This window comes from Pseudophryne corroboree, chromosome 4 (assembly GCF_028390025.1).
Source record: "Pseudophryne corroboree isolate aPseCor3 chromosome 4, aPseCor3.hap2, whole genome shotgun sequence".
Lineage (NCBI taxonomy): Eukaryota > Metazoa > Chordata > Amphibia > Anura > Myobatrachidae > Pseudophryne > Pseudophryne corroboree.
In genome coordinates, this window is record NC_086447.1 from 829147474 (window position 1) to 829174378 (window position 26905).

The following is a 26905-nucleotide window of genomic DNA, read 5'->3' on the forward strand; positions in this document are numbered from 1 at the left end:
ACAGCCTTTAGCAAACAACTATTCTCTACTTCCAGTGCAACACTTTTCATAAGCCACAGGATGTACCATTATTTAAAAAAAAAATGTCCCTCCTGTTACAATGAATTGTGTTTCCACTATGTGGCTAATATTAGAAAAAATGGAACATATGTTGTTGTAATACCCCGGTATAACAAGTGTGTAAACTATGTGGAACAGGTCAGGGATACCTTGATGGACTATTCCTCCTTCAGCAGCAGCTCTTCTCTATTCCTGGCAGAGAGGCAAGGTTTCCCCAGACACAAAGAAAGGCAGGCAGGGCTTTGTATGAAAGAATAAATGGTTTACAACATAACTCAGAAAAGGAACTGATTACAGTAGGGAAGGGAAAGATTTGATTCAAGCAACTTAAACACAGACACCATATACACTTTAAGTCATTACACAAATGGTAATACAGGTTGAGTATCCCTTATCCAAAATGCTTGGGACCAGAGGTATTTTGGATATCGGATTTTTCCGTATTTTGGAATAATTGCATACCATAATGAGATATCATGGTGATAGGACCTAAATCTAAGCACAGAATGCATTTTTGTTACATATACTGTACACCTTATACAAACAGCCTGAAGGTAATTTTAGCCAATATTTTTTGTAAGTTTGTGCATTGAACAAAGTGTGTGTACATTCACACAATTAATTTATGTTTCATATACACCTTATACACACAGCCTGAAGGTCATTTAATACAATAGTTTTAATAACTTTGTGTATTAAACAAAGTTTGTGTACATTGAGCCATCAAAAAACAAAGGTTTCACTATCTCACTCTCACTCAAAAAAGTCCGTATTTCGGAATATTCCGTATTTCGGAATATTTGGATATGGGATACTCAACCTGTATAACTAAATCTGAGATTAATACTATGGGGTAAATTTACTAAGATTCGTATTTTCCCGTTTCAGGTCAAAGTTCAATCACGAATGACATCGAAAGTGTAAAACTGCAACTTTTTGAATTTATTACGACTAATTTACTAAGCTGTCGTATTCGGATTTTTCTTTTGTTCCGATGTCGATGTCATTCGTGTTTTTTTTTTTTACGGCAGTGATTAGCAAAACACTGCCGACTTTTTAAAAATGAATCTCGGCCGGATCTGTGTGATCCGTGCTGGGGTTCATATTTTTTTTTTTTTTAAATTAAACCCTGTAAAATCACAAAAAAAAAATGCGTGGGGTCCCCCCTCCTAAGCATAACCAGCCTCGGGCTCTTTGAGCCGATCCTGGTTGCAAAAAATAAGAATTTACTTACCGATAATTCTATTTCTCGTAGTCCGTAGTGGATGCTGGGGACTCCGTAAGGACCATGGGGAATAGCGGCTCCGCAGGAGACTGGGCACATCTAAAGAAAGCTTTAGGATCACCTGGTGTGCACTGGCTCCTCCCCCTATGACCCTCCTCCAAGCCTCAGTTAGGATACTGTGCCCGGACGAGCGTACACAATAAGGAAGGATTTTGAATCCCGGGTAAGACTCATACCAGCCACACCAATCACACTGTACAACTTGTGATCTGAACCCAGTTAACAGCATGATAATAGAGGAGCCTCTAGAAAAGATGGCTCACTACAACAATAACCCGAATTTTTTGGTAACAATAATTATGTACCAGTATTGCAGACAATCCGCACTTGGGATGGGCGCCCAGCATCCACTACGGACTACGAGAAATAGAATTATCGGTAAGTAAATTCTTATTTTCTCTGACGTCCTAGTGGATGCTGGGGACTCCGTAAGGACCATGGGGATTATACCAAAGCTCCCAAACGGGCGGGAGAGTGCGGATGACTCTGCAGCACCGAATGAGAGAACTCCAGGTCCTCTTTAGCCAGGGTATCAAATTTGTAGAATTTTACAAACGTATTTGCTCCTGACCAAGTAACTGCTCGGCAAAGTTGTAAAGCCGAGACCCCTCGGGCAGCTGCCCAAGATGAGCCCACCTTCCTTGTGGAGTGGGCATTTTAAGATTTTTGGCTGTGGCAGGCCTGCCACAGAATGTGCAAGCTGAATTGTACTACAAATCCAACGAGCAATCGTCTGCTTAGAAGCAGGAGCACCCAGTTTGTTGGGTGCATACAGGATAAACAGCGAGTCAGATTTTCTGACTCCAGCCGTCCTGGAAACATGTATTTTCAGGGTCCTGACCACGTCAAGCAACTTGGAATCCTCCAAGTCCTTAGTAGCCGCAGGCACCACAATAGGTTGGTTCATGTGAAATGCAGAAACCACCTTAGGTAGAAAATTTGAGGACGAGTCCTCAATTCTGCCCTTTCAGAATGAAATATTAAGTAAGGGCTTTTATATGATAAAGCCGCCAATTCTGACACACGCCTGGCTGAAACCAGGGCTAACTCGTCACTTCCATGTGAGATATTTTAAGTATACAGTGGTGAGTGGTTCAAACCAATGTGACTTTAGGAAACTCAACACAACATTGAGATCCCCAAGGTGCCACTGGAGGCACAAAAGGAGACTGTATATGCAGCACCCCTTTTACAAATGTCTGAACTTCAGGCACTGAAGCCAGTTCTTTTTGGAAGAAAATCGACAGGGCCGAAATTTGAACCTTAATGGACCCTAATTTTAGGCCCATAGACAGTCCTGTTTGCAGGAAATGGAGGAAACGACCCAGTTGAAATTCCTCTGTAGGGGCCTTCTTGGCCTCACCCCACGCAACATATTTTCGCCAAATGCGGTGATAATGTTTTGCGGTTACGTCTTTCCTGGCCTTGACCAGGGTAGGGATCTTCAGGATCCGGCATTCAACCGCCATGCCGTCAAACGCAGCCGCGGTAAGTCTTGGAACAGACAAGGCCCTTGCTGGAGCAGGTCCTTTCTTAGAGGTAGAGGCCACGGTTCGTCCGTGAGCATCTCTTGAAGTTCCGGATACCAAGTCCTTCTTGGCCAATCCGGAACCACGAGTATAGTTCTTACTCCTCTCCTTCTTATGATTCTCAGTACTTTTGGTATGAGGGGCAGAGGAGGGAACACATACACTGACTGGTACACCCACGGTGTTACCAGAGCGTCCACCGTTATTGCCTGAGGGTCCCTTGACCTGGCGCAATATCTGTCTAGTTTTTTGTTTAGACGGGACGCCATTATGTCCACCTATTGTTTTTCCCAACGGTTTACAATCAGGTGGAAGACTTCTGGGTGAAGTCCCCACTCTCCCGGGTGAAGGTCGTGTCTGCTGAGGAAGTCTGCTTCCCAGTTGTCCACTCCCGGAATGAACACTGCTGACAGTGCTATCACATGATTTTCCGCCCAGCTAAAATCCTTGCAGCTTCTGCCATTGCCCTCCTGCTTCTCGTGCCGCCCTGTCTGTTTACGTGGGCGACTGACGTGATGTTGTCCGATTGGATCAATACCGCCTGACCCTGAAGCAGGGGTTTCGCTTGACTTAGGGCATTGTAAATGGCCCTTAGTTCCAGAATGTTTATATGAAGAGATGTCTCCAGGCTTGACCATAAGCCCTGGAAATTCCTTCCCTGTGTGACTGCTCCCCAGCCTCGCAGGCTGGCATCCGTGGCCACCAGGACCCAGTCCCGAATGCCGAATCTGCGGCCCTCTAGAAGATGAGCACTCTGCAACCACCACAGGAGGGATACCCTTGTCCCTGGTGACAGGGTTATCCGCTGAAGCATCTGAAGATGCGACCCGGACCATTTGTCCAGAAGGTTCCACTGTGCGTGGAATCTGCCGAATGGGATTGCTTCGTAGGAAGCCACCATTTTTACCCAGAACCCTTGTGCATTGATGCACTGAGACTTGGTTCGGTTTTAGGAGGTTCCTGACTAGCTCGGATAACTCCCTGGCTTTCTCCTCCGGGAGAAGCACCTTCTTTCTGGACTATGTCCAGAATCATCCCTAGGAACAGAAGACAAGTCGTCGGAATCAGCTGCGATTTTGGAATATTGAAAATCCAATCGTGCTGCCGCAACACTACCTGATATAGTGCTACACCGATCTCCAACTGTTCCCTGGATCTTACCCTTATCAGGGAATCGTCCAAGTAAAGGATAACTAAAATTCCCTTCCTTCAAAGGAATATCATCATTTCGGTCATTACTTCAGTAAAGACCCGGGGTGCCGTGGACCATCCCTACGGCAGCGTCCGAACTGATACAGTTCTGTACCATAACCTGAAATACCCTTGGTGATAAGGGTAAATTTTGACATGAAGGTAAGCATCCTTGATGTCCCGAGACATCATGTAGTCCCCTTCTTCCAGGTTTGCAATCACTGCTCTGAGTGACTCAATTTTGAATTTGAACCTCTGTATGCAAGTGTTCAAAGATTTTAGATTTTAAAATCGGTCTCACCGAGCCGTCTGGCTTCGGTACCACAATAGTGTGGAATAATACCCCGTTCCCTGTTGCAGGAGGGGTACCTTGATTATCACCTGCTGGGAATACAGCTTGTGAATGGCTTCCAAAGCTGCCTCCCTGTCAGCGGGAGACGTCGGTAAAACAGACTTTTGGAAACGGCGAGGGGAATACGTCTCGAATTCCAATTTGTACCCCTGAAATATTATCTGAAGGATCCAGGGGTCTACTTGCGAGTGAGCCCACTGCGCACTGAAATTCATTGAGAACGGGACCCCACCGTGCCTGAACTTGTAAAGCCCTAGCGTCATACTGAGGGCTTGGCAGAGGCGGAAAGGGGTTTCTGTTCCTTGGAACTGGCTGATCTCTGCAGCCATTTTCCTCTCCCTCTGTCACGAGCAGAAAAGAGGAACCCTTTTGTCCGCTTGCCAACCAGGACTGCGCCTGATAATACGGCGTCTTATTTTGAGAGGCGACCTGGGGTACATCCCCTCTTTTAAGGCAATACTTCCAAATGCCGTTTGGAATCCGCATCACCTGACCACTTTACTGGAATAATTGGACAACGCACTTATACTTGATGCCAGTCGGCAAATATTCCGCTGTGCATCATGCATATATAGAAATGCATCTTTTAATTGCTCTATAGGCAATAATATACTGTCCTTATCTAGGATATCATATTTCCAGTCAGGGAATCCGACCACGCCAACCCAGCACTGCACATCCAGGCTGAGGCGATTGCTGGTCGCAGTATAACACCAGTATGTGTGTAAATACATTTTAGGATACGCTCCTGCTTTCTATCAGCAGGATCCTTAAGGGCGGCCATCTCAGGAGAGGGTAGAGCCCTTGTTTTTACAAGCGTGTGAGCGCTTTATCCACCCTAGGGGGTGTTTCCCAACGCACCCTAACCTCTGGCGGGAAAAGGTATACTGCCAATAACTTTTTAGAAATTATCAATTGTTATCGGGGGGAAACCCACGCATCATCACACACCTCATTTTATTTCTCAGATTCAGGAAAACTACAGGAAGTTTTTCCTCACCAAACATAATACCCCTTTTTTTGGTGGTATTCATATTATCAGAAAAGTGTAAACTTTTTCCGTTGCCTCAATCATGCAATGTGTGGCCCTATTGGAAATCACGGTTGTCTCTTCAACGTCGACACAGGAGTCAGTACCCTTGTCGGCGTCTGTATCTGAGGTAACGGGCGCTTTAGGGCCCCTGTATGAGACGTCTGGACATGCACAAGCTGAGTAGCCGGCTGTCTCATGTCAACCACTGTCTTTTATACAAAGCTGACACTGTCACGCAATTTCAACAGTACATCCACTCAGGTGTCGACCCCCTAGGGGGTGACAACACTATTTCAGACACTCTACTCCGTCTCCTCATCATTTTTCTCCTCATACATGTCGACACCAACGTACCGACACACAGCACACACACAGGGAATGCTCTGAGGACAGGACCCCACTAGCCCTTTGGGGAGACAGAGGGAGAGTTTGCCAGCACACACCAGAGCGCTATATATATATACAGGGATAACCTTATATAAGTGTTTTTCCCTTTATAGCTGCTGTATTGTTATATACTGCGCCTAATTTGTGCCCCCCTCTCTTTTTTAACCCCTTTCTGTAGTGTAGTGACTGCAGGGGAGAGCCAGTAAGCTTCCCTCCAACTGAGCTGTGAGGGAAAATGGCGCCAGTGTGCTGAGGAGATAGGCTCCGCCCCTTTCTCGGCGTCCTTATCATCCTTTTTCTGTATGTTTTGGCAGGGGTTAAATGCATCCATATAGCCCAGGAGTTATATGTGATGCATTTATTTTAGCCATATAAGGTTTTTTATTGATTTATTGCGTCTCAGGGCGCTGCCCCCCCCAGCGCCCTGCACCCTCAGTGACCGGAGTGTGAAGTGTGCTGAGAGCAATGGCGCACAGCTGCGGTGCTGTGCGCTACCTTATCTGAAGACAGGATCGTCTTCTGCCGCCGATTTTTCCGGACCTCTTCGCTCTTCTGGCTCTGTAAGGGGGACGGCGGCGCGGCTCCGGTGACCCATCCAGGCTGAACCTGTGATCGTCCCTCTGGAGCTAATGTCCAGTAGCCTAAGAAGCCCAATCCACTCTGCACGCAGGTGAGTTCGCTTCTTCTCCCCTTAGTCCCTCGATGCAGTGAGCCTGTTGCCAGCAGGTCTCACTGAAAATATAAACCTAAACTAAAACTTTCACAAAGAGCTCAGGAGAGCCCCTAGTGTGCACCCTTCTCGTCGGGCACAGAAATCTAACTGAGGCTTGGAGGAGGGTCATAGGGGGAGGAGCCAGTGCACACCAGGTGATCCTAAAGCTTTCTTTAGATGTGCCCAGTCTCCTGCGGAGCCGCTATTCCCCATGGTCCTTACGGAGTCCCCAGCATCCACTAGGACGTCAGAGAAATATGGGGGGAAAAATGACAGGGGTTCCCCCATATTTAAGCAACCAGCATCGGGCTCTGCGCCTGGTCCTGGTTCCAAAAATACGGGGGACAAAAAGAGTAGGGGTCCCCCGTATTTTTAAAACCAGCACCGGGCTCCACTAGCTGGACAGATAATGCCACAGCCGGGGGTCACTTTTATATAGTGCCCTGCGGCCGTGGCATTAAAAATCCAACTAGTCACCCCTGGCCGGGGTACCCTGGGGGAGTGGGGACCCCTTCAATCAAGGGGTCCCCCCCCCCAGCCACCCAAGGGCCAGGGGTGAAGCCCGAGGCTGTCCCCCCCATCCAATTGGCTGCGGATGGGGGGCTGATAGCCTTTTGTCAAAATGAAAAGATATTGTTTTTAGTAGCAGTACTACAAGTCCCAGCAAGCCTCCCCCGCATGCTGGTACTTGGAGAACCACAAGTACCAGCATGCGGCGGAAAAACGGGCCCGCTGGTACCTGTAGTACTATTACTAAAAAAATACCCCAAAAAACACAAGACACACACACCTTGAAAGTAAAGATTTATTACATACATCCACACAAACATACATACATACTTACCTTATGTTCACACGCAGGTCGGTCCTCTTCTCCAGTAGAATCCAAGGGGTACCTGTTGAAAAAATTCTACTCACCAGATCCAGGGTCCCAGGCTCCTCGTAGCATCCTTTTGTAATCCACGTACTTGAATAAAATAACAAAACGGAGACCCGAGCCACGAACTGAAAGGGGCCCCATGTTTTCACATGGGACTCCTTTCCCCGAATGCCAGAAACCCACTCTGACTTCTGTCTAAGTGGGTTTCTTCAGCCAATCAGGGAGCGCCACGTTGTAGCACTCTCCTGATCGGCTGTGTGCTCCTGTACTGAGTGACAGGCGGCACACGGCAGTGTTACAATGTAGCGCCTATGCGCTCCATTGTAACCAATGGTGGGAACTTTCTGCCCTTCGGTTGACCTAAAGTGACGTCACCGCTGAGCAGAAAGTTCCCACCATTGGTTACAATGGAGCGCATAGGCGCTACATTGTAACACTGCCGTGTGCCGCCTGTCACTCAGTACAGGAGCACACAGCCGATCAGGAGAGTGCTACAACGTGGCGCTCCCTGATTGGCTGAAGAAACCCACTTAGACAGAAGTCAGAGTGGGTTTCTGGCATTCGGGGAAAGGAGTCCCATGTGAAAACATGGGGCCCCTTTCAGTTCGTGGCTCGGGTCTCCGTTTTGTTATTTTATTCAAGTACGTGGATTACAAAAGGATGCTACGAGGAGCCTGGGACCCTGGATCTGGTGAGTAGAATTTTTTCAACAGGTACCCCTTGGATTCTACTGGAGAAGAGGACCGACCTGCGTGTGAACATAAGGTAAGTATGTATGTATGTTTGTGTGGATGTATGTAATAAATCTTTACTTTCAAGGTGTGTGTGTCTTGTGTTTTTTTGGGTATTTTTTTAGTAATAGTACTACAGGTACCAGCGGGCCCGTTTTTCCGCCGCATGCTGGTACTTGTGGTTCTCCAAGTACCAGCATGCGGGGGAGGCTTGCTGGGACTTGTAGTACTGCTACTAAAAACAATATCTTTTCATTTTAAACAAAGGCTATCAGCTCCCCATCCGCAGCCCATTGGATGGGGGGGACAGCCTCGTGCTTCACCCCTGGCCCTTGGGTGGCTGGGGGGGGGGGACCCCTTGATTGAAGGGGTCCCCACTCCCCCAGGGTACCCCGGCCAGGGGTGACTAGTTGGATTTTTGATGCCACGGCCGCAGGGCACTATATAAAAGTGACCCCCGGCTGTGGCATTATCTGTCCAGCTAGTGGAGCCCGGTGCTGGTTTTAAAAATACGGGGGACCCCTACTCTTTTTGTCCCCCGTATTTTTGGAACCAGGACCAGGCGCAGAGCCCAATGCTGGTTGCTTAAATATGGGGGAACCCCTGTCAATTTTTTCCCCATATTTCTGGAACCAGGATCGGCTCAAAGAGCCCGAGGCTGGTTATGCTTAGGAGGGGGGACCCCACGCAATTTTTTTAAAAAAAATAACCACTTTCCCACCCCTTCCCACTGATATACATGCACGGATCTCATGGATCCGTGCATGCCTATCCAATCACGGATATAAAAAGCAGGTCTGTTTTTTTTTTGCACTTTTTTTACGAGTTGTAATTTTTCACGGCAGTGTTTTTTTTTTTTTTGCTTTGCACTTCTTAGTAAATGACCGAGATTCATACTTAAACAGCCGCGTTTTGACCGATGGTGTATTCATTCGTATTTTTTTGGATGACCTTCCAAAAAAATACGAATGCCCTCATCACTGCCGTGATTTAAGTTTAGTAAATGACCGAGATGACACTTTGAAGAAAAAATGGCATCTCGGTCAAAATCGGGACCTTAGTAAATTTACCCCTATGTTGCTTAGTAATAGAAATCAACTTATGCAGACAATATTTAAGTCCCAGATAACATTGGTGTCACTGCAGGGAGTCTCTATGTGCACGTTGGGGCCCGGTTATGTATAGTTATATGCAGCTATTGTCTCCTTTAGCTGTGAACAAAATATTTAAGCTCTGTGTAGTATAGATGATTGTTTAAAACAAACTGGAGCTGCTTCCCATGTAAATCGCTGCATAGGTATAGTAAATATAGGATAATGTCCTTTGCAGTGGAGTAGGTATCAATATAAATATGGATTTATCTCACCCAGTCAATAGATGTTGCTGAGGCAGTTTCCCCTCAGATGTAGGCCAGTCAGCATTGGTATAAAGGCTTTATCTCTCCTGTCTCTGACACTTGCTGTGCACTCTCTTGGCTGAGAGTGTCATGGCGTTCTTCCTTGTTAATTGCTGCACTTCCACTGCTGTATTTTGCACTTCTGCTTACTCTCTCATGCAATTTTCAGCTTATTTGTCTCCCCTCTCTCAGCTGCTCATCTCTGCGTAATGGCGTCGCCAGCTCTTTCCTCACCATGGCTCCAACTGACTCTTCTCAAACTGCTGTTCAATTTTCTTTTATAAATAAACTTTATTTAAAATGGCAAAGGCAACTACACTGCTGTCAAAAATGTCCTTGTTGTTATGGGATATCACACGTATTCCCCCCAAAACATGCGTGTCTTCACGCATTTCGGTTTTATCCCTATATAAACTTCTCACTATATCCAGTCACATTCATTAGTGAACACAGTTTATGTCTGAAACATTAACATTTATCAACATTTTTAACATCAGTATCTGATAGGTATAATTCCTTTTGTGCTATAGTACATTAACACATGCTCCTGGAGCAATAGGTTGAAATCTGGACAGTATATGGTCTTGAAAAGTTTGTCTAGGAAACCTCAACTCCCCTGCCATGGATGAGTATTGAACTCTTTCTAAACTGTCTTTGGGACATGCTGTACAAAACTGCAGCTGACTATAGTGGTTTTCTGTTTTGCAAGCCCTAGGGGTATATGCAATTAGCGGCGAATCGCGGCAAATTATCGCCCTTTTTTAATTCGACACAATTCGACCGTCCAATTTCGGCTAGTGGTTGCCGAAATTCACCATATTCAATGGAAAACGGATTCGACAGTCCCGCGGGCGAAAAACGGCCGATTTGCCGGATTTTGCCGCGATTTAAAAAAACGTGGAAAAACGGGAAAAACACACAAAAAAATGGCGTGGGGTCCCCCCTCCAAAGCATAACCAGCCTCGGGCTCTTCGAGCTGGTCCTGGTTCTAAAAATCCGGGGGGAAAATTGACAGGGATCCCCCGTATTTTTAAAACCAGCACCGGGCTCTGCGCCTGGTGCTGGTGCATAAAATACGGGGGACAAATAGAGTAGGGGTCCCCCGTATTTTATACACCAGCATCGGGCTCCACTAGCTGGACAGATAATGCCACAGCCGGGGGTCACTTTTATACAGCGCCCTGCGGCCGTGGCATTAAATATCCAACTAGTCACCCCTGGCTGGGGTACCCTGGGGGAGTGGGGACCCCTTCAATCAAGGGGTCCCCCCCCCCCAGCCACCCAAGGGCCAGGGGTGAAGCCCGAGGCTGTCCCCCCCATCCAAGGGCTGCGGATGGGAGGCTGATAGCCTTGTGAAAATGTAAAGAATATTGTTTTTTCCAGTAGTACTACAAGTCCCAGCAAGCCTCCCCCACAAGCTGGTACTTGGAGAACCACAAGTACCAGCATGCGGGAGAAAAACGGGCCCGCTGGTACCTGTAGTTCTACTGGGAAAAAAATACCCAAATAAAAACAGGAGACACACACCGTGACAAGTACAACTTTATTACACACTGCCGACACGCACATACTTACCTATGTTGACCCGCCGACTGCCACAGTCTCCGACAATCCGGGGTACCTGTGAAAAAAATTAGACTCACCTCAATCCAGTGTCCGGGAGATAATCCACGTACTTGTTAAAAAAAGAAAACGAACACCCGTACCATGCCGGACTGAAAGGGGTCCCATGTTTACACATCAGATCCCTTTCCCCGAAAGCCGGGACACCACGTGACTCCTGTCACTGAGGTCCCTTCAGCCAATCAGGAAGCGCTACTTCCGTGGCGCTCACCTGATTGGCTGTGCGCGTGTGACCTCAGACAGCGCATCGCAAAGCCTCTCCATTACTTTCAATGGTGGGAACTTTGCGGGTAGCGGTGGGGTTACCCGCGGTCAGCCACTGACCGCGGGTGACCTCACCGCTGACGCAAAGTTCCCACCATTGAATATAATGGAGAGGCTTTGCGATGCGCTGTTTGAGGTCAGACGCACACAGAGCCAATCAGCAGAGTGCAAGGACGTTGCACTCGCTGATTGGCTGAAGAGACACTTCTGTGACAGCTGTCACGGGGGTGTCTGCATTCGTGGAAAGGGGTCTCATGTGTCAACATGGGACCCCTTTCAGTCCGGCATGGTACGGGTGTTCGTTTATTTGTTTTGCCAAGTACGAGGATTTATATCTGGACACTGGATTGAGGTGAGTATAATTATCTTTTATTTTCAGGTACCCGTGGATTCTATTTGGAGAAGAGGACCGACTGCTTCGTGTCAACATAGGTAAGTATGTGTGTGTCGGCAGTGTGTAATAAAGTTGTACTTGTCACGGTGTGTGTCCACTGTTTTTATTTGGGTATTTTTTCCCCAGTAGTACTACAGGTACCAGCGGGCCCGTTTTTCTCCCGCATGCTGGTACTTGTGGTTCTCCAAGTACCAGCTTGCGGGGGAGGCTTGCTGGGACTTGTAGTACTACTGGAAAAAACAATATTCTTTCAATTTTGACAAGGCTATCAGCCTCCCATCCGCAGCCCTTGGATGGGAGGGACAGCTTTGACTAGTTGGATATTTAATGCCACGGCCGCAGGGCACTGTATAAAAGTGACCCCCGGCTGTGGCATTATCTGTCCAGCTAGTGGAGCCCAATGCTGGTGTAAAAAATACGGGGGACCCCTACTCTTTTTGTCCCCCGTATTTTTTGCACCAGCACCAGGCGCAGAGCCCGGTGCTGGTTTTAAAAATACGGGGGATCCCCTGTCAATTTCCCCCCCCCGCATTTTTAGAACCAGGACCAGCTCGAAGAGCCCGAGGCTGGTTATGCTTTGGAGGGGGGACCCCACGCCATTTTTTTTTTTTTCATTTTACCATTCCATCTAAAAAAAAATATATATATATATATATTATTTTAAAATATATATAAATAATACTTGTGCCTCCAAAAAAGACAAACCAAGTACCTAATCCCTTCTAATATAAATAGATATGCTGTTATCAATAAAAAAAAATACAAAAAAAAACATGTTTTAAATTTTTTTTATTAGTTTCACCCACCAAAGTGTGGCGGATTGAAAATGTCGAATTTACTGTCTAAAAGCACTGTTGTCGAATTTCCAAACTCCAATTGAATATACTTTGGTCGAATTGCAGCACTTGTATCATTGCAGAAAAGTCGAATTTGACAAAAGTCGAATTTCAAAAAGTCGAATTTTGAAAGTCCATTTTTTGGACGGAAAGTACTGAATTGCATTGACGATTTTTTTTGGGGGCGAAAAAGTCCCGAAATTCGACAATTTCGGGAATTCGACCGCAATTGCATATACCCCTTTGTCTTCTTGCCTCCTTGCCGGTGACAAACCACCTTAGTCTGCTGTAAATACATTTTATGAGCCTCTTCCATTCCACCTTGGGATTCAGTCTCACAGCTGGTTTGGGACAATGGATTCTGGATAGAATGAGGCAGCAAGGTTCTTCTTACAGAACAGGTTGGACAGTATCGGCACCATCTCTTGATGTCTTCCCTCATTTCAACCCAAAATAACTTTTTCCAGATGCTTGTTTCCATCCTTTTGCACCCAGGGTGACCTGACTTGTCATGATATTCTTCAAGCACATAACAAGCACTTTGTCTTGGAATTACAAGTTGACTGATCCTATAATGAGTATTAGGATCCACACTACATCGAACCAACTGTCCTTTCTCTTCAAACAGCCTTTCTCGCTGTCTCAGCAACTTCAGGAGTTCTGGCGAGGATTCTTGTCTTTGTCGCTTGGTCAGGTATTTCCCAGTCTTCAGTAAGGCTTTGAGGTGTCTTATCATCTGACTTTTATCTTGCAGGTGGTCAAAACTGGTTCCTTGAATAGGTTGCTCACAGTTTCTAGAACTGGATGCTATATTATTCATGCCTAACATTGAAGCATTCTTTTGGATAATCTGGACACTGGAGATGGGCATTTCTATCATTGTTTGGCTAACCTTATTTTTTCCATGTTCCTCTCTTACAGATAATTCTGTTATCATTCTTCCCTTTTGTTTGGCTAGCCCAGGTTGAAGGCCTTGTTTCTCCTGGAGCTTGTCAGTTTGAAACTCTTCTTGGAGTGCTGCTACAAGCTCCTCACAGCAGTTCCGCAACACATTTATGCCCACTATCACCGGAGGCAATCCATCATCTTGGACAGTGGTGATAATGAAGCCTTGCTGTGATAGCACTGTTCGTCCGATTTGAATTTCAGCTTCCCAGTATCCTTTGCAAGGGATGCAGTGCCCATTGCTTGCAATCGGGTTTATCAATGTGGAAGTTGATGGAAACATCTGTTCCTCAGTCCAATACTGCTCAAACTGTGTTGCTTGTATTGTGGTCACTTGTGATCCAGTGTCTAAGAGAGCGGGCATTGAGACTCCATTGATGCAAACTTGAACCACCGGGCATTGGCTAACATAACGGGTTAACCACATGGATTTGGAGTTTAAACGATCTGGCTGCTCAAATTCTCTCTTAATTTGTCCGCTTCCTTCATAGCTTTGAAAAATGGGTCGCCTTTGGGAGGCAAAGTGGTTGGAAAAAAGTGTCTCCCTGTTTCTATGTAGGTCCCATTGGGAACTGTTCAGTGGTCTCCTCTCTTGGCAGCATTCCATTTCTTGCTGGAGCAGTGCCTGCTGTCTCTTCAGAATCTGCAGCTCTCTGCACATTTCTGTCACACCACGTGTCAGTTCAGCCAGCTGACCTCGTAACTCACTAGAAGAGTCAGATATGCATGTCTTTGAACATGGCACTGTCACTCCTTTTACTGCAGGTGGGTAAGTAGCTCCTTTAAAACTTGACTCCTGGGCATCAGAATTCTCTTGATACCTTGGCATCTCTGGAATAGACTCTTGTGGAACAGCCCCTGAAGTAAGGCTGGAGCCTAGAACTTTAATCGCAGCCTCTTTGAAATCCAGGAATGTGCTTCCAGGCTTCTGCAATCTCAATAGTCGCAGCTGAGTTTTTACAAATTCGCCCCTTGCACCTTCAGTGAACTGGTCCAATAACATTTTCTCTTTGTCATGCACTTCCTCAGGGTCTGCTTGCTAAACATCTCTGAGTGCTTCCTGCAAGCTGAGGGCATAGCCCCGTAGTGACTCTCCTGGTTGTTACTTTCGAGCAAAGAAGTGCATTTTAAGTTCTGACACTGTTCTTGTGTCAAATGTGGTAGCAAGCCTGTTGAGGATCTGGTCCACAGTCTTCTTCTCTTCAGTAGGCCAGGAAGTAACCTCTCTTAGTGCAATCCCTTTCAACTGTCCCATCAAGATCTTCACCTTTTGCTGCTCTTTCAGCGGGTACAGACGAAACATAGACTGCATTTTCATCTTGAAATCTCCTAAGATGCTGGTTTCAGTGCTGTGGGCAATACCTGTGTAGATTGGGAGCCAATGGGCCCCAAAGTAGTATGGCATGGTGATTGGGGTAGCAGGAGTAATAACTGGAGCTGCTCTTACTGGATCTTCAACAATGGGTGCTGGTCCCTCTCCTGCAGGTTGCCTGTTTTGTGACATCTTCTCTGTGCTGGGGGTACGGCTTGCTTTGGACTCTGCAGATCCTGTTCGAGGACGCCAAATGTAATACCCCGGTATAACAAGTGTGTAAACTATGTGGAACAGGTCAGGGATACCTTGATGGACTTTTCCTCCTTCAGCAGCAGCTCTTCTCTATTCCTGGCAGAGAGGCAAGGTTTCCCCCTGACACAAAGAAAGGCAGGCAGGGCTTTGAATGAAAGAATAAATGGTTTACCACATAACTCAGAAAAGGAACTGATTACAGTAGGGAAGGGAAAGATTTGATTCAAGCAACTTAAACACAGACACCATATACACTTTAAGTCATTACACAAATGGTAATATAACAATCTGTGATTAATACTATGTTGCTTAGTAATAGAAATCAACTTATGCAGACAATATTTAAGTCCCAGATAACATTGGTGTCACTGCAGGGAGTCTCTATGTGCACGTTGGGGCCCGGTAATGTATAGTTATATGCAGCTATTGTCTCCTTTAGCTGTGAACAAAATATTGTAGCTCTGTGTAGTATAGATGATTGTTTAAAACAAACTGGAGCTGCTTCCCATGTAAATCGCTGCATAGGTATAGTAAATATAGGATAATGTCCTTTGCAGTGGAGTAGGTATCAATATAAATATGGATTTATCTCACCCAGTCAATAGATGTTGCTGAGGCAGTTTCCCCTCAGATGTAGGCCAGTCAGCATTGGTATAAAGGCTTTATCTCTCCTGTCTCTGACACTTGCTGTGCACTCTCTTGGCTGAGAGTGTCATGGCGTTCTTCCTTGTTAATTGCTGCACTTCCACTGCTGTATTTTGCACTTCTGCTTACTCTCTCATGCAATTTTCAGCTTATTTGTCTCCCCTCTCTCAGCTGCTCATCCCTGCGTAATGGCGTCGCCAGCTCTTTCCTCACCATGGCTCCAACTGACTCTTCTCAAACTGCTGTTCAATTTTCTTTTATAAATAAACTTTATTTAAAATGGCAAAGGCAACTACACTGCTGTCAAAAATGTCCTTGTTGTTATGGGATATCACATTGTGCATATTGTGTATGAAGAAATTAATATTAATATTCAGGTATATACCTAATGCCCTAAGCAAGACACCGATTTAGGGCCCCTCTTCCTCAAACAATCCTCAATGTGCCCCCCCACCAACTGTAGCAGACAGGTCCCCACTCATTGTGCCGCCCCACAGTCAGTGTATGCTCCCCAATCTGCCCCCTACCGATTATAGCAGGCGGATTCTCCAAATATTTATTTTCCACAAGATGATACAAATAAATTGTTTAAAAATCATACAATGTGATTTCCCATTTTTTTCCCCCCAGATTCTGTCTCTCACAGTTGAAGTGTACCTATGATGGAAATTACAGACCTCTCTCATCTTTTTAAGTGGGTCAACTTGCACAATCGGTGGCTGTCCAAATACTTTTTTGCCCCACTGTATATATATATATATATATATATAATGAAGAGAAGTCCGGCACTCTAAGCTTGTGATAAACGTCAATCTGCTCCGGTGCCCTGCCCTCTGGAATCAGTATATGGCATGAAAATGAGCTGGCACTCACAGAGACTTATTTTTAAACATGCAAACAACACAGTTTGATGCCAACGTTTCAGGGTATTACCCCTTTTATCAAGACAACCATGTAATTAATTAATTATTCTGTAATTACATGGTTGTCTTGATAAAAGGGGTAATACCCTGAAACGTTGGCATCAAACTGTGTTGTTTGCATGTTTAAAAATAAGTCTCTGTGAGTGCCAGCTCATTTTCATGCCATATATATATATATATATATATATATATATATATACACATATACATACAAAGAGAGGTACAGACACTCACCACTTTCCAAGCAGTTATAGATTTATTGTACCTTACAGGTGCATCTCTATCAGAGTTTTAGCAGCAATTACAGCAGCATATCAGCAGCATGTCGATGTTTCGGCTCCAAATGAGCCTTTGGTCACGGTCGATGTGAGGGGATGGTTGCATATTTAAATAACCTGAACATCCCTATCCGTTTCACGTATCACATCGACCATGACCAGGTCAATTTTTTAGATGTGACTATATACCGACAAAATGGAGTACTTACCTCAACTCTCTTCAGAAAAGAGACTGATCGGAACACGCTCCTGCATGCCTCTAGTCACCACCCTACACATCTTAAAGAAAGTTTGCCGATTTTGCAGTTTCTGCGTGTGTTACGCAATAACACTACCGATGAAGCCACCAAAGTGCAGATCAGAGACATGGTGGATAGGTTTTGTGACCGTGGATACTCTTTATGTACCATTAGAAGATGCCTCAAGAACGCAAGGTAGAGGCACTCCCACATGGGCAGTGGATGTAGTTGTAACAAAACTGCTAATCGCGTGATTTTTTCTTCCTCCTATGATGTGGCATCATCTTACTCACAGAAGGTGTTACGAAAACACTGTCCTATTATAGCCACTGATCCATCTTTCAAGGGGTTGAACCAGCAGCCACTGTTATGTGCATACAGGCGTGGAAGAAATCTGCGACAAATGTTTATGCGTCCAACAATGCAACCAATAGTGACGACCGATACTTGGTTGCCGACAGCTAAAAATGGCTGTTTTCGGTGTCCCAATTGTACCACATGTAGATCTCTTATAGTTGGTCAAAGCTTTGCACACCCTCATAGTGGCCAACAAATTAAGATCCGGCATAGGCTCCATTGCACTATGGATCACGTGATTTACATCATTGTGTGCCCTTGTGGCTACTATTATGTGGGCATGACCACCAGGAACTTTCGTGACAGGATGGCCAACCATCGTACATCAATTTGAGCTGCAGTGGGCACGAAAGTATCTGATAAACCTGTGGCACAACACTTTGCACTCAGGGGGCATTCGGTTTCAAGCATGAAATGTATGTTGATTGATCACATACCGAAATTACCACGTGGTGGTGATCTGGAAAATAAATTAAGGCAACGTGAAGTAAAATGGTTATACGAGCCTTACACTCTGGCCCCATGGGGGTTAAACGAGGCAAATCCATTCAACATCTTTTTTCAATAGGATAAGGGATGTTCATGTATAGTAAAAAAAAAAAATTTTTGACAGACTATTCTATTAATAGATTGTTTCTATTTTCAATTTATTATATTTTGTTATTATATGTCTTGTTTGTGGTTTTTGATATTATGATGTTTTAATGTTGGTGCGACCCTGGACCCCTATATAGCGGAGATAGTGTTATAACGTTCCATCCCAAGATGCTTGGGGCCGATTTGTTCTATACCTATAATGGCCATCGTAGTTGATTTGCATTGAAATGCTGTCAATATAATTACCATTAGGATATACTGTTTTTATGTCTGTGTTTATGATTATTGTCTATTAAGGAACATTAAAAGTAACTGTGGTGCTGAGTGCTTGATGCGTTCCACAGACGTATTATTGATGCACAGTATGTCCTGTTTATTCTAGTTATGGTCACGTGCGGGAGTTCCACTTGTTGTGGAATGCAAGGAAGCTCCAGTTGTGTTGCCTAGCAGCGGCTGTTTGCCATTGACCTGGCTATGCTAGCCGTTTGACGCACTTCCGGTTACGTGTGTGCGTTCCACTGGTGGTGGAACGCATGTCACTTCCGTCCTTGTGGTAATGCCGCGGCCAGGCTTTGGTTGCTTATTTGACACTTTATAAGCTTTATTGGGTTTTCAAACTAATTGTGTAATGACTTTTGTCTAATTCTCCTCTATGTGGATTATGTTCTTTACATTTGCCTTACCATGAGTTTATTCCACTTCCTGTGTTTAAGTGGATGGGAGGGGCGTGTGACATGTTTTTGCTATAAAGGTGATCTATGGGCTATTGTGTGTTATGGGCTGCTGGGTGAAGTCCTGTTGTGAGTTTGTCTGTCTTGACAAAGGCTTATTTGGAGCCGAAGCGTCGACATGCTGCTGATGTGCTGCTGTAATCGCTGATAGAGATGCACCTGTAAGGTACAATAAATCTATAACTGCTTGGAAAGTGGTGAGTGCCTGTACTTCTCATTGGATATTTATGGACTGTTGAAGCCCTTTATGGAGCACCGTCCATGGTGATCTTGTAGCAGTGAGTGTGGACCTACTGGATATCTATCTATCTATCTATCTATCTATCTATCTATCTATCTATCTCGTCCATTTTATCTCCCCTAACACACACCAAATATTAGGGTCTATTCATGAAGCAGTGGAGAAGCTGCCCATAGCAACCAATCAGCATTGAACTAACATTTAGAATTTGCCTAATATACAATTGTACGGAGCAGCTGATTGGTTGCCATTATTTAACAATTGGCATTCACCCAATAGGTCCTCCAACCCCCCCCCCCCTCCCCCCCATTCCCTGCGGGCTCTTTTTAAGCATTGCAAACATTGCATTACAGTGGGGGCATAATATATTGACAGGGGCATAACTGTGGGTGCTTAATATGGTGTCAGGGCCATTACTGTGGTGCCTTGATATGATGCATGGGGAATTATTGTGTGGAGCATAATATGGTGTAAGGGACATTATGTCGGAGAAAAGTAGCCTTTTCCTGTAAGCCCACACCCATTGCAGCAAAGCCACGCCCATTATGTCGAGGGAAAGCCCCTGTTTGGGGCCACGTCTTTGGCGCACAATTTTTTTCACATTTTTTAAATGATAGGGGGGAAACATTTTTTTTTTAGGGTTCACACTGGGAGCCAAATTGTCTAAACACGGCCCTGATTATAGTTCCTAGCCTGCAATCCCCAGCAACATAATCAGCCAGCAGCCTTCAACCCCTGTGCCCAATACCTCCCTCCCTGCCCCACTCTGTGATTCAGAAAATATTGTTTTGTTGCTAGTACATGGTCATTGTCAATTCCCACACGCTTACAAAGAGGGGCGCAGCTTTAATTGAAGAAGGGGAGGATCATGACAAATAAAAGAGGTAAATAGCGCTTTTGTCATGGCAGGGCCGCAACTATGGGGGGGGGGGGGGCGGTTTTGTTACCGGCGCTCGGGATCCCGGCGATCAGCATACTGACGCCGGGATCCTAAATGCTAAAAATGCAGACAGTCGGAATGCCAACCCATAGGGTCTATTCCCATTCGTGGGTGTCCACGACACCCATAGAGTAAGAATAGAGCCACTGAGCCCGCTGCGTTGTGAGCGCAGTGAGCCTTTGTTGTGCTCGCGTCCCCAAATTACTGCATTGCCCTCGGTGACAAAAATCCTAGCTCTGGCCCTGATAATGGATTGTGAATGAAGACACAAGCACAGCATTGTACTTTCCACTGAAAATAGATGAAACAAAAATAGATAATAATTCAACTTGTATAAAATGTGCCAACAGCGTATTTTTAGTTGCACTTATATTTGGGTCCACGTTTGCTGTGGTGTTTGGCCCCTTTTTTTTTTTTATCCATGCAAAAATCATTCCATAACTTTAAATGTAACTCTTATGTCAAATTTACTTAAAATAATCCATGTTACTCAAGTACTCAATTCCACTTTGTAATAATATTGTTACTGCAGAACTATAACTTATATGTACTGCAAAAGTGCCTCTTTGTTATATTTCTCTTGTTGGAAAAGATATTCTAGAACTTTTAGAAACAGCGAATAGAAATTCCCCAGTCTGTTAAAGTTGTATAAACACTTTGTTAAACATAATTATTCTACATTCTCTTATATGAAACGTCTGAGTAACTCTCACTTGTCTGTAGGTGCTAACTTAAGCAGCACCAAATAAAATGAAATATAAGATAATTATTCCTGTTTTTAGTATTAACCTAGACTCGCCAGAATAACCTATGAAGCATTTAATGTTATCCTTGCCAAAAGAAATATTTATTTTTGAGGGGAGAAAACCTAGTCTCAGTTGTATGAAGAGTAGCCTCTTGCTTCCTCTAAGGTTTCCTTTGGCTGCTGTATAGCAGTAACAGTTATTCTCTTCATTCATATTCATGGTCTGCTTGTGAGGGAGCTGAGTGTTTTCGCATCAAATGACTGGCAGCCCCTAAGCCGTATGCATTTCAATGCCTCTCTCTTCGACATACTACAGCACTACACGAATTAGAGTCAAGAGTACAGAAAAAAATGCAGAACACATTTGCTTAGGGCTGACAAACAAATGTTAAGTGTTCCAGATACTCTGGATAATTTTTCACCCTATAAAGCCGTAATGCCAATCCAGCAATGAGCCACCTCTATAGCCTCTGTTCCTCCTTTGACCTACAGCAACTACTGAGACATCCTTTCTCCTTTTATAAAAGCTTGGAACTCTTTCAAAAGCTGAACAATTCTGTAAAATTCCTTGGCTGGCAATTGTTTGATGGTGAGGTTCCAAGCGCTTTTACTAGCAAGGCAGTTCAGAGTCTTCAAAGCAAGCTATTTCTGTAGCTACTCCAAGAATGACCTACTCACATTCCTTTCATAAATTTGCTGCAGGTGATTCTGTAAGGATAGGACGGATGAGTTTGTCAGAGTTGTGCAACTGCTCTCCATATTGTTTTTTTTTTTCTAAAGATTTATTAAGAGCACTGGCAAAGTAAAATAAAATAATACAATAACCAGGGAGGCAACTGTTGAAGGACAGGCACTCAGTGCTGCCTCTGTCCTTGTACTAGAACAAGCTGGACACTAGGGCCCAGAATCTGCAGGGAGGTGCAACCTCCGACCGAATGTGTTACTGCACATGTGCAGGCTGCAATCATATTTACTGTGTAGTCTAATGCAGTACTGTGCTGTTGCACAGTTCTTAGCTCTTCAGGTGAGACACCAGGGCTGGACTGACCATCTGGGACTTCTGGCAAATGCCAGAAGGGGCAATGTTCTCATGGGCTGGTCAAGCATAACTGCCTGGCGGAGCAGCTCTACTCAGTGGTATGGCAGAGGTAGAGCCTCATGACACTCTGCTCTGCTGCCCGGCTCTCAGAGACAGAGGCTGGACGAGCAGCTCCACTTCTTGGAGATCTGCTTGGATGCCTGACATACAGAAAGCTGGCGGTGTGCCAAGGAAGCAGCAGTAATAGCATCTCAGAATGCACCTGAATGACCCCCTTTGTGTAGTCTAACAGTAACTTTCACTTCCAATGTGCCCCAATTGTGACCACCATCCCAATAGACTATGTATACAGAAACACTAATTTGGAACTTCTGACCGGGAGATCTCATAATCTGCATAAGGGAAGTGGGTATTAACTTCAAACTAATTAGCCTTGACCTATGTAGAAGCATGGTTTTCTGAGACAGGTATGAGATTATTCAATACATGCTAAAATAATCCATCCCCCAGTGCCGTTAATTACATTTATCTCGGTAACTGTATTGTTTAGCTGTGTGATAGTGAAGTAATTTTAATCTTTATAAAAGTGCATAATTTAGGATGAACCTTTTCCTAAATCATTAAATTTACTAGATAATACTGTATTCTGCAGGCATTTTGCATATTACATTTTCAAACCTTCTTAAGAAGACAAGTGGAGAAGTTGCCCAAATCAACCAATCAGCTTATAGCTATTATGTTATAGAATGTACTAGGCAAATTATAGCATCTGCATTTAAGGAAGCCCCTATGGATTCTAGAGAGATTAGGACCTCCTGCTGAAGTTGGTGCATTTATATTCCCAAAACCATTCTCAGTGACAAACATCCACCATGATCCACAAGATTTCTCCCATCAGTTAGTGCAGCGGTTCTCAAACTCTGTCCTCAGGACCCCACACAGTGCGTGTTTTGCAGGTAACCCAGCAAGTGCACAGGTGTATTAATTACTCACTGACCCATTTTAAAAGGTCAACAGGTGGAGCTAATTATTTCACTTGCGATACTGTGAGACCTGCAAAACATGCACTGTGTGAGGTCCTGAGGACCGAGTTTGAGAACCTGTGAGTTAGTGCATACTTTTGCACTGCTAAATATGGCTGCACTTTGGCAAATACGTGCTCTACATGTAACACATAGTGTCATTGTGCAAAGTAGGCACTGCAGTTTTACAATTTTGAGATTGTTACTTTTAATCATCTCCCTAAAGAAATTAAATACAATTAAAACATCTAAAATGTTGTCTGAGGAATTTGTTCACATACAATTATTATGTAAGAGAAGATTTCTCCACCATTTTTGTTTTGTGACACAAATGACCGTTTTTTTTAATATGCCAATGTTAAAGGATTACTAAACCCAACAAATAAAATAAAAGTTGTACCACTAAAATAGCATTCACACGAGTTACGGCAAAAGGTTCCCAGCACTCGGGGCAGGGGGAAAAAGTGGTGTATATTAGATTGTGCATACCTCCCAACATGACCCATTCCAAAAGGGCAAAATGCACTCTACTTGGACTTCCCTCTTAATATACTGTATGGTTGGCATCACCTGTGTTGAACTATTTAATTGATAAGAAAAGTATTTCTACAGAGGTGACTGCAATCATAAATTAAGAGAGAAGTCCAGGTAGATATAATTTTGTCCCTCCTGGAATGGGTCATGTTCGAAGGTATGGATTGTGTATATTAAATTCAAACCAATGGTGTATATGAGATGTAAACTACTAGTTTAATAATGCCTGAGTACTGTTTCTAGCACCACCTAATTGAGAGACAATATTTAACAACATTAAAATACACATAGAAAAATAAAAGCTATAATTTATCTTGTCACATGCAAGAACAGCAGCAACCTCTGTACTACTTACACACTGGGACAGGACTCAGGAGGACTTTCTTTGTGTATGCGGTGTGTGTGTCTCAATCTCTAGACCCAAATGCTCTCATTAGATAACACAGGACCATGAAACCCAGGCAGGGAGGAGGAGAAGCTGGGATCCTTGGGTCACTTGCATCTCTCCTTCCCCTCCCATCTCTCCTTCCCCTCCTATATCTCCTCTGGTCAGGTAGCTTCGCTGGTAGCTCATGAAATCTGATACTCCTGTGCCTCTGCCTGCACTGCAAACTGTCCTGCTCACATTCTGGCTGCCTGTTTCTGCCCTGCACCCCCACCTAAATCTGGCTATGCCACCCGCTGCAGCCTAGCCCTAACATCCAATCCTAGCTTACCCCCGCAGCCTAAACCTAATTCTCCTGCCCACAGCCTAACCCTAATGTTGACATTTCTCCAGTCGACAGTCTTAGAATTTTGCCAATGTGGACATCATAACTGTCAACATTGTGGCATCAACATTATTATTGTTGACATTGTCATTATTAATATTGACTACATCCCAATTGCACATTGAAAATACATATCCAATAAGCTGCGAAGGGAGCGATGCGCCGTTAATGCTGCATTTCAACATCAGCAACGGCACCTGATCTTGCACCCTTCGCAGGCTGAAATTAGTCCCAATTAATACAAAATTGCTCAGACCTCTATGGGGTGGCAAGAACTTTTGTGCGAATTCGGCCGGTAGTAAAGTGCGGACACTGCCGCAATGACTCTCCCCCGTGAGATCATTGCAGTTCATTGAAATGACCCCACAGTGTTGCTTCATGCACTTGCAAAGTGTCCTTTCCAGATACATTAATTGTGAGCAGTGAGTTCAAATTGGCCTAAAGACTTCTATGTGCTGAAAAGGTAAAGTTAAGTGTAACAAGGTACAGTATCTAATAATAGTAAATTCTGCAGCTTAATTATACTGTACAGTATAATGCTTCTCTTTAATGATTGCGAGTACTTACAATTCCACTGTGGTTTGAAGCAATGCTCTGGCTGCTGAAATGATGTGTCTGTGCTCCGATTGTGTTGATTTCTTTGAAAATATCTGTAGGTTATGACAGAATTACATTCTCATGCTCACAAGTTTTTCCTGGTCAGCCGAAAACCTTGCTTGTGCTAGACACTGCATACCTTTAAAGAGTCTTGGCCTGGTAATCCTTCCCCAATGCGTTTCGTTTGACTAATCAAACTTCTTCAGGTTTTGTAGATTATTGAATTTTCAAATGCTGGTATATTATATATGGTGGTTCCTTGTTTGGATCTTCAGATGTACACCTGCATAGACTAGATTGAACATTTTTGAACTCATCAAATAATATAAAAAGCTTTTAATGGTTATTATCCTGTTTATTAAAAATGTCAAATTCTGGAAGATTCTTAAAACTCCCAGTAAGTCTTTAGAAAAAAGATATAAGGAGCAGGTAGGTAAAAAAACAAAATAAAAAAGGTGATAGACGTGGTAGAGGTAGGGAAGGGGAGATCAGCAGGGGGTACTGCAGATTATTGGAAAGGGGTGATGTTCATGATGTTCATTTTTGGTTTTTCGTTGTTTTCTCCGTAGTAAGGGCTATTTAGTGCAGCAAATGTACAGTAAGTAAACATAAGCTACTGTGAGCTGGTTTGCAAGAATTTACTTGGTTCCTTAGTTGCCTAATGTCATCATTATTTTGCAAAAACTACTAATATACTGTTGTTGTTGTTTTTTTATCAAGGTGCAAAGAAGAGAATGGATCACTCAAAAACTCTGTATAAATACAATATATCAATTTTTTTCCTATTATTTTCCCTGTTATTTTGAAGTGCATGGTTTTATAATCAATGAGATCCAGCATTCATGGCTCCATTGTAGACCATCTTTGGTGTTCAGGTGTTTCTGGAACTACAATTCCAAGTATACCTGCCAGTCAAAATCTTAGCTAGGCATTGTGCGACTGCAGGTAGGACATGCTAGGTTGTAGTTCCTCCATAGCCGCTGGGGAGCTGTTTCAGGATTTGTAGTCCCACAACAGAGTGTGTAGGGACTTTCAGATTAATACTATACAGAAAACCCTAATTTGCCTAACTTTGCTTTTTGTTTTAGACTGAAAGGTGTCCTTGGAAAAAGGCAACAAAAAGAGCGAAGAAACTCAACAATAGCAAAGGATACACTTGTTGAAGTTTTGATGTAACCTGTGACATAACGTGATACAGCTACAAGTCAGCACCTTGTATAACAAGGTAGAAGTCCATGACTATTAAATTACCTATCAAATTTTTTTTTAATATCTAGGCATGTGTTAAACAGCTGTAACCAAGTATGGAAGATGAACATAATAATTCAGAGTGATTTATACAAAGACTTTGATGCTATTCGCGATGTTTATTGTTTCTAATCTAGTTGAAAGGATTACTATCCTGTATCATAATAGTTGTGTGGAGAATCATAAAGCTTTGCCAAATGGAGACGCTTGCATGAGAAATATTAATAGACTTTACATAAACATTACATGGAATTGTGTATACAAAGTAATTCATTAAATGCATTAAGATTCACTGCAATCATGGATAAAAGGAATACATCTTTTTCAAATTCTTTACTAGGAAAACAAAAAATCAGAAAACAAATTTATTGTGTCTTTACTCATGATGCTTTGTCTTGTTCCAAATAAACAGTAAAATAACACTTGTAATAGTTCTATCTTTCTTAGATGTCTGTTTGATGTATTCTGCTAATGTTGGTCCTAATCAAAACAAATGGTCAAGAAACGTACAGTAAGTCAAATTTTGAAAGGTATTAAATTAATGCTGTTCCTAATTTACAAGAAAACAAAGATTGATTATTTTCCCATACTTTCTCAATAGCAAGTTCTTCAAATGTAACTATACGTTGTAAAAACAAGTAATAAGCAATATGCAGTCATACAGGATTGTATCGGGATCCCAGCGTTTGGGATGCCGGCAGTCATAATACCGACAGCGGCATCCCAACACTCAGGATCCCGACACTTAGTAGGTGAGTATACTATCTCTAATCCCCAAACCCGCTAACCCTCCTTTTCTGCAGCCTGACCCTAA

At 43.9% G+C, this 26905-nt stretch overlaps 1 protein-coding gene across 1 annotated transcript in view; it reads left to right on the forward strand.

Moving 5' to 3' along the window:
• The window catches only part of TASP1 (taspase 1), a 547122-nt gene extending 521041 nt beyond the window's left edge, over positions 1-26081 (forward strand). The window contains exon 15 of the mRNA XM_063918540.1: positions 25932-26081. Within this exon, the coding sequence (XP_063774610.1) occupies positions 25932-26006 (75 nt within the window). The 3' untranslated portion in view covers positions 26007-26081. The remainder of the gene's footprint in view (positions 1-25931) is intronic.
• Positions 26082-26905: the final 824 nt, after the last annotated feature.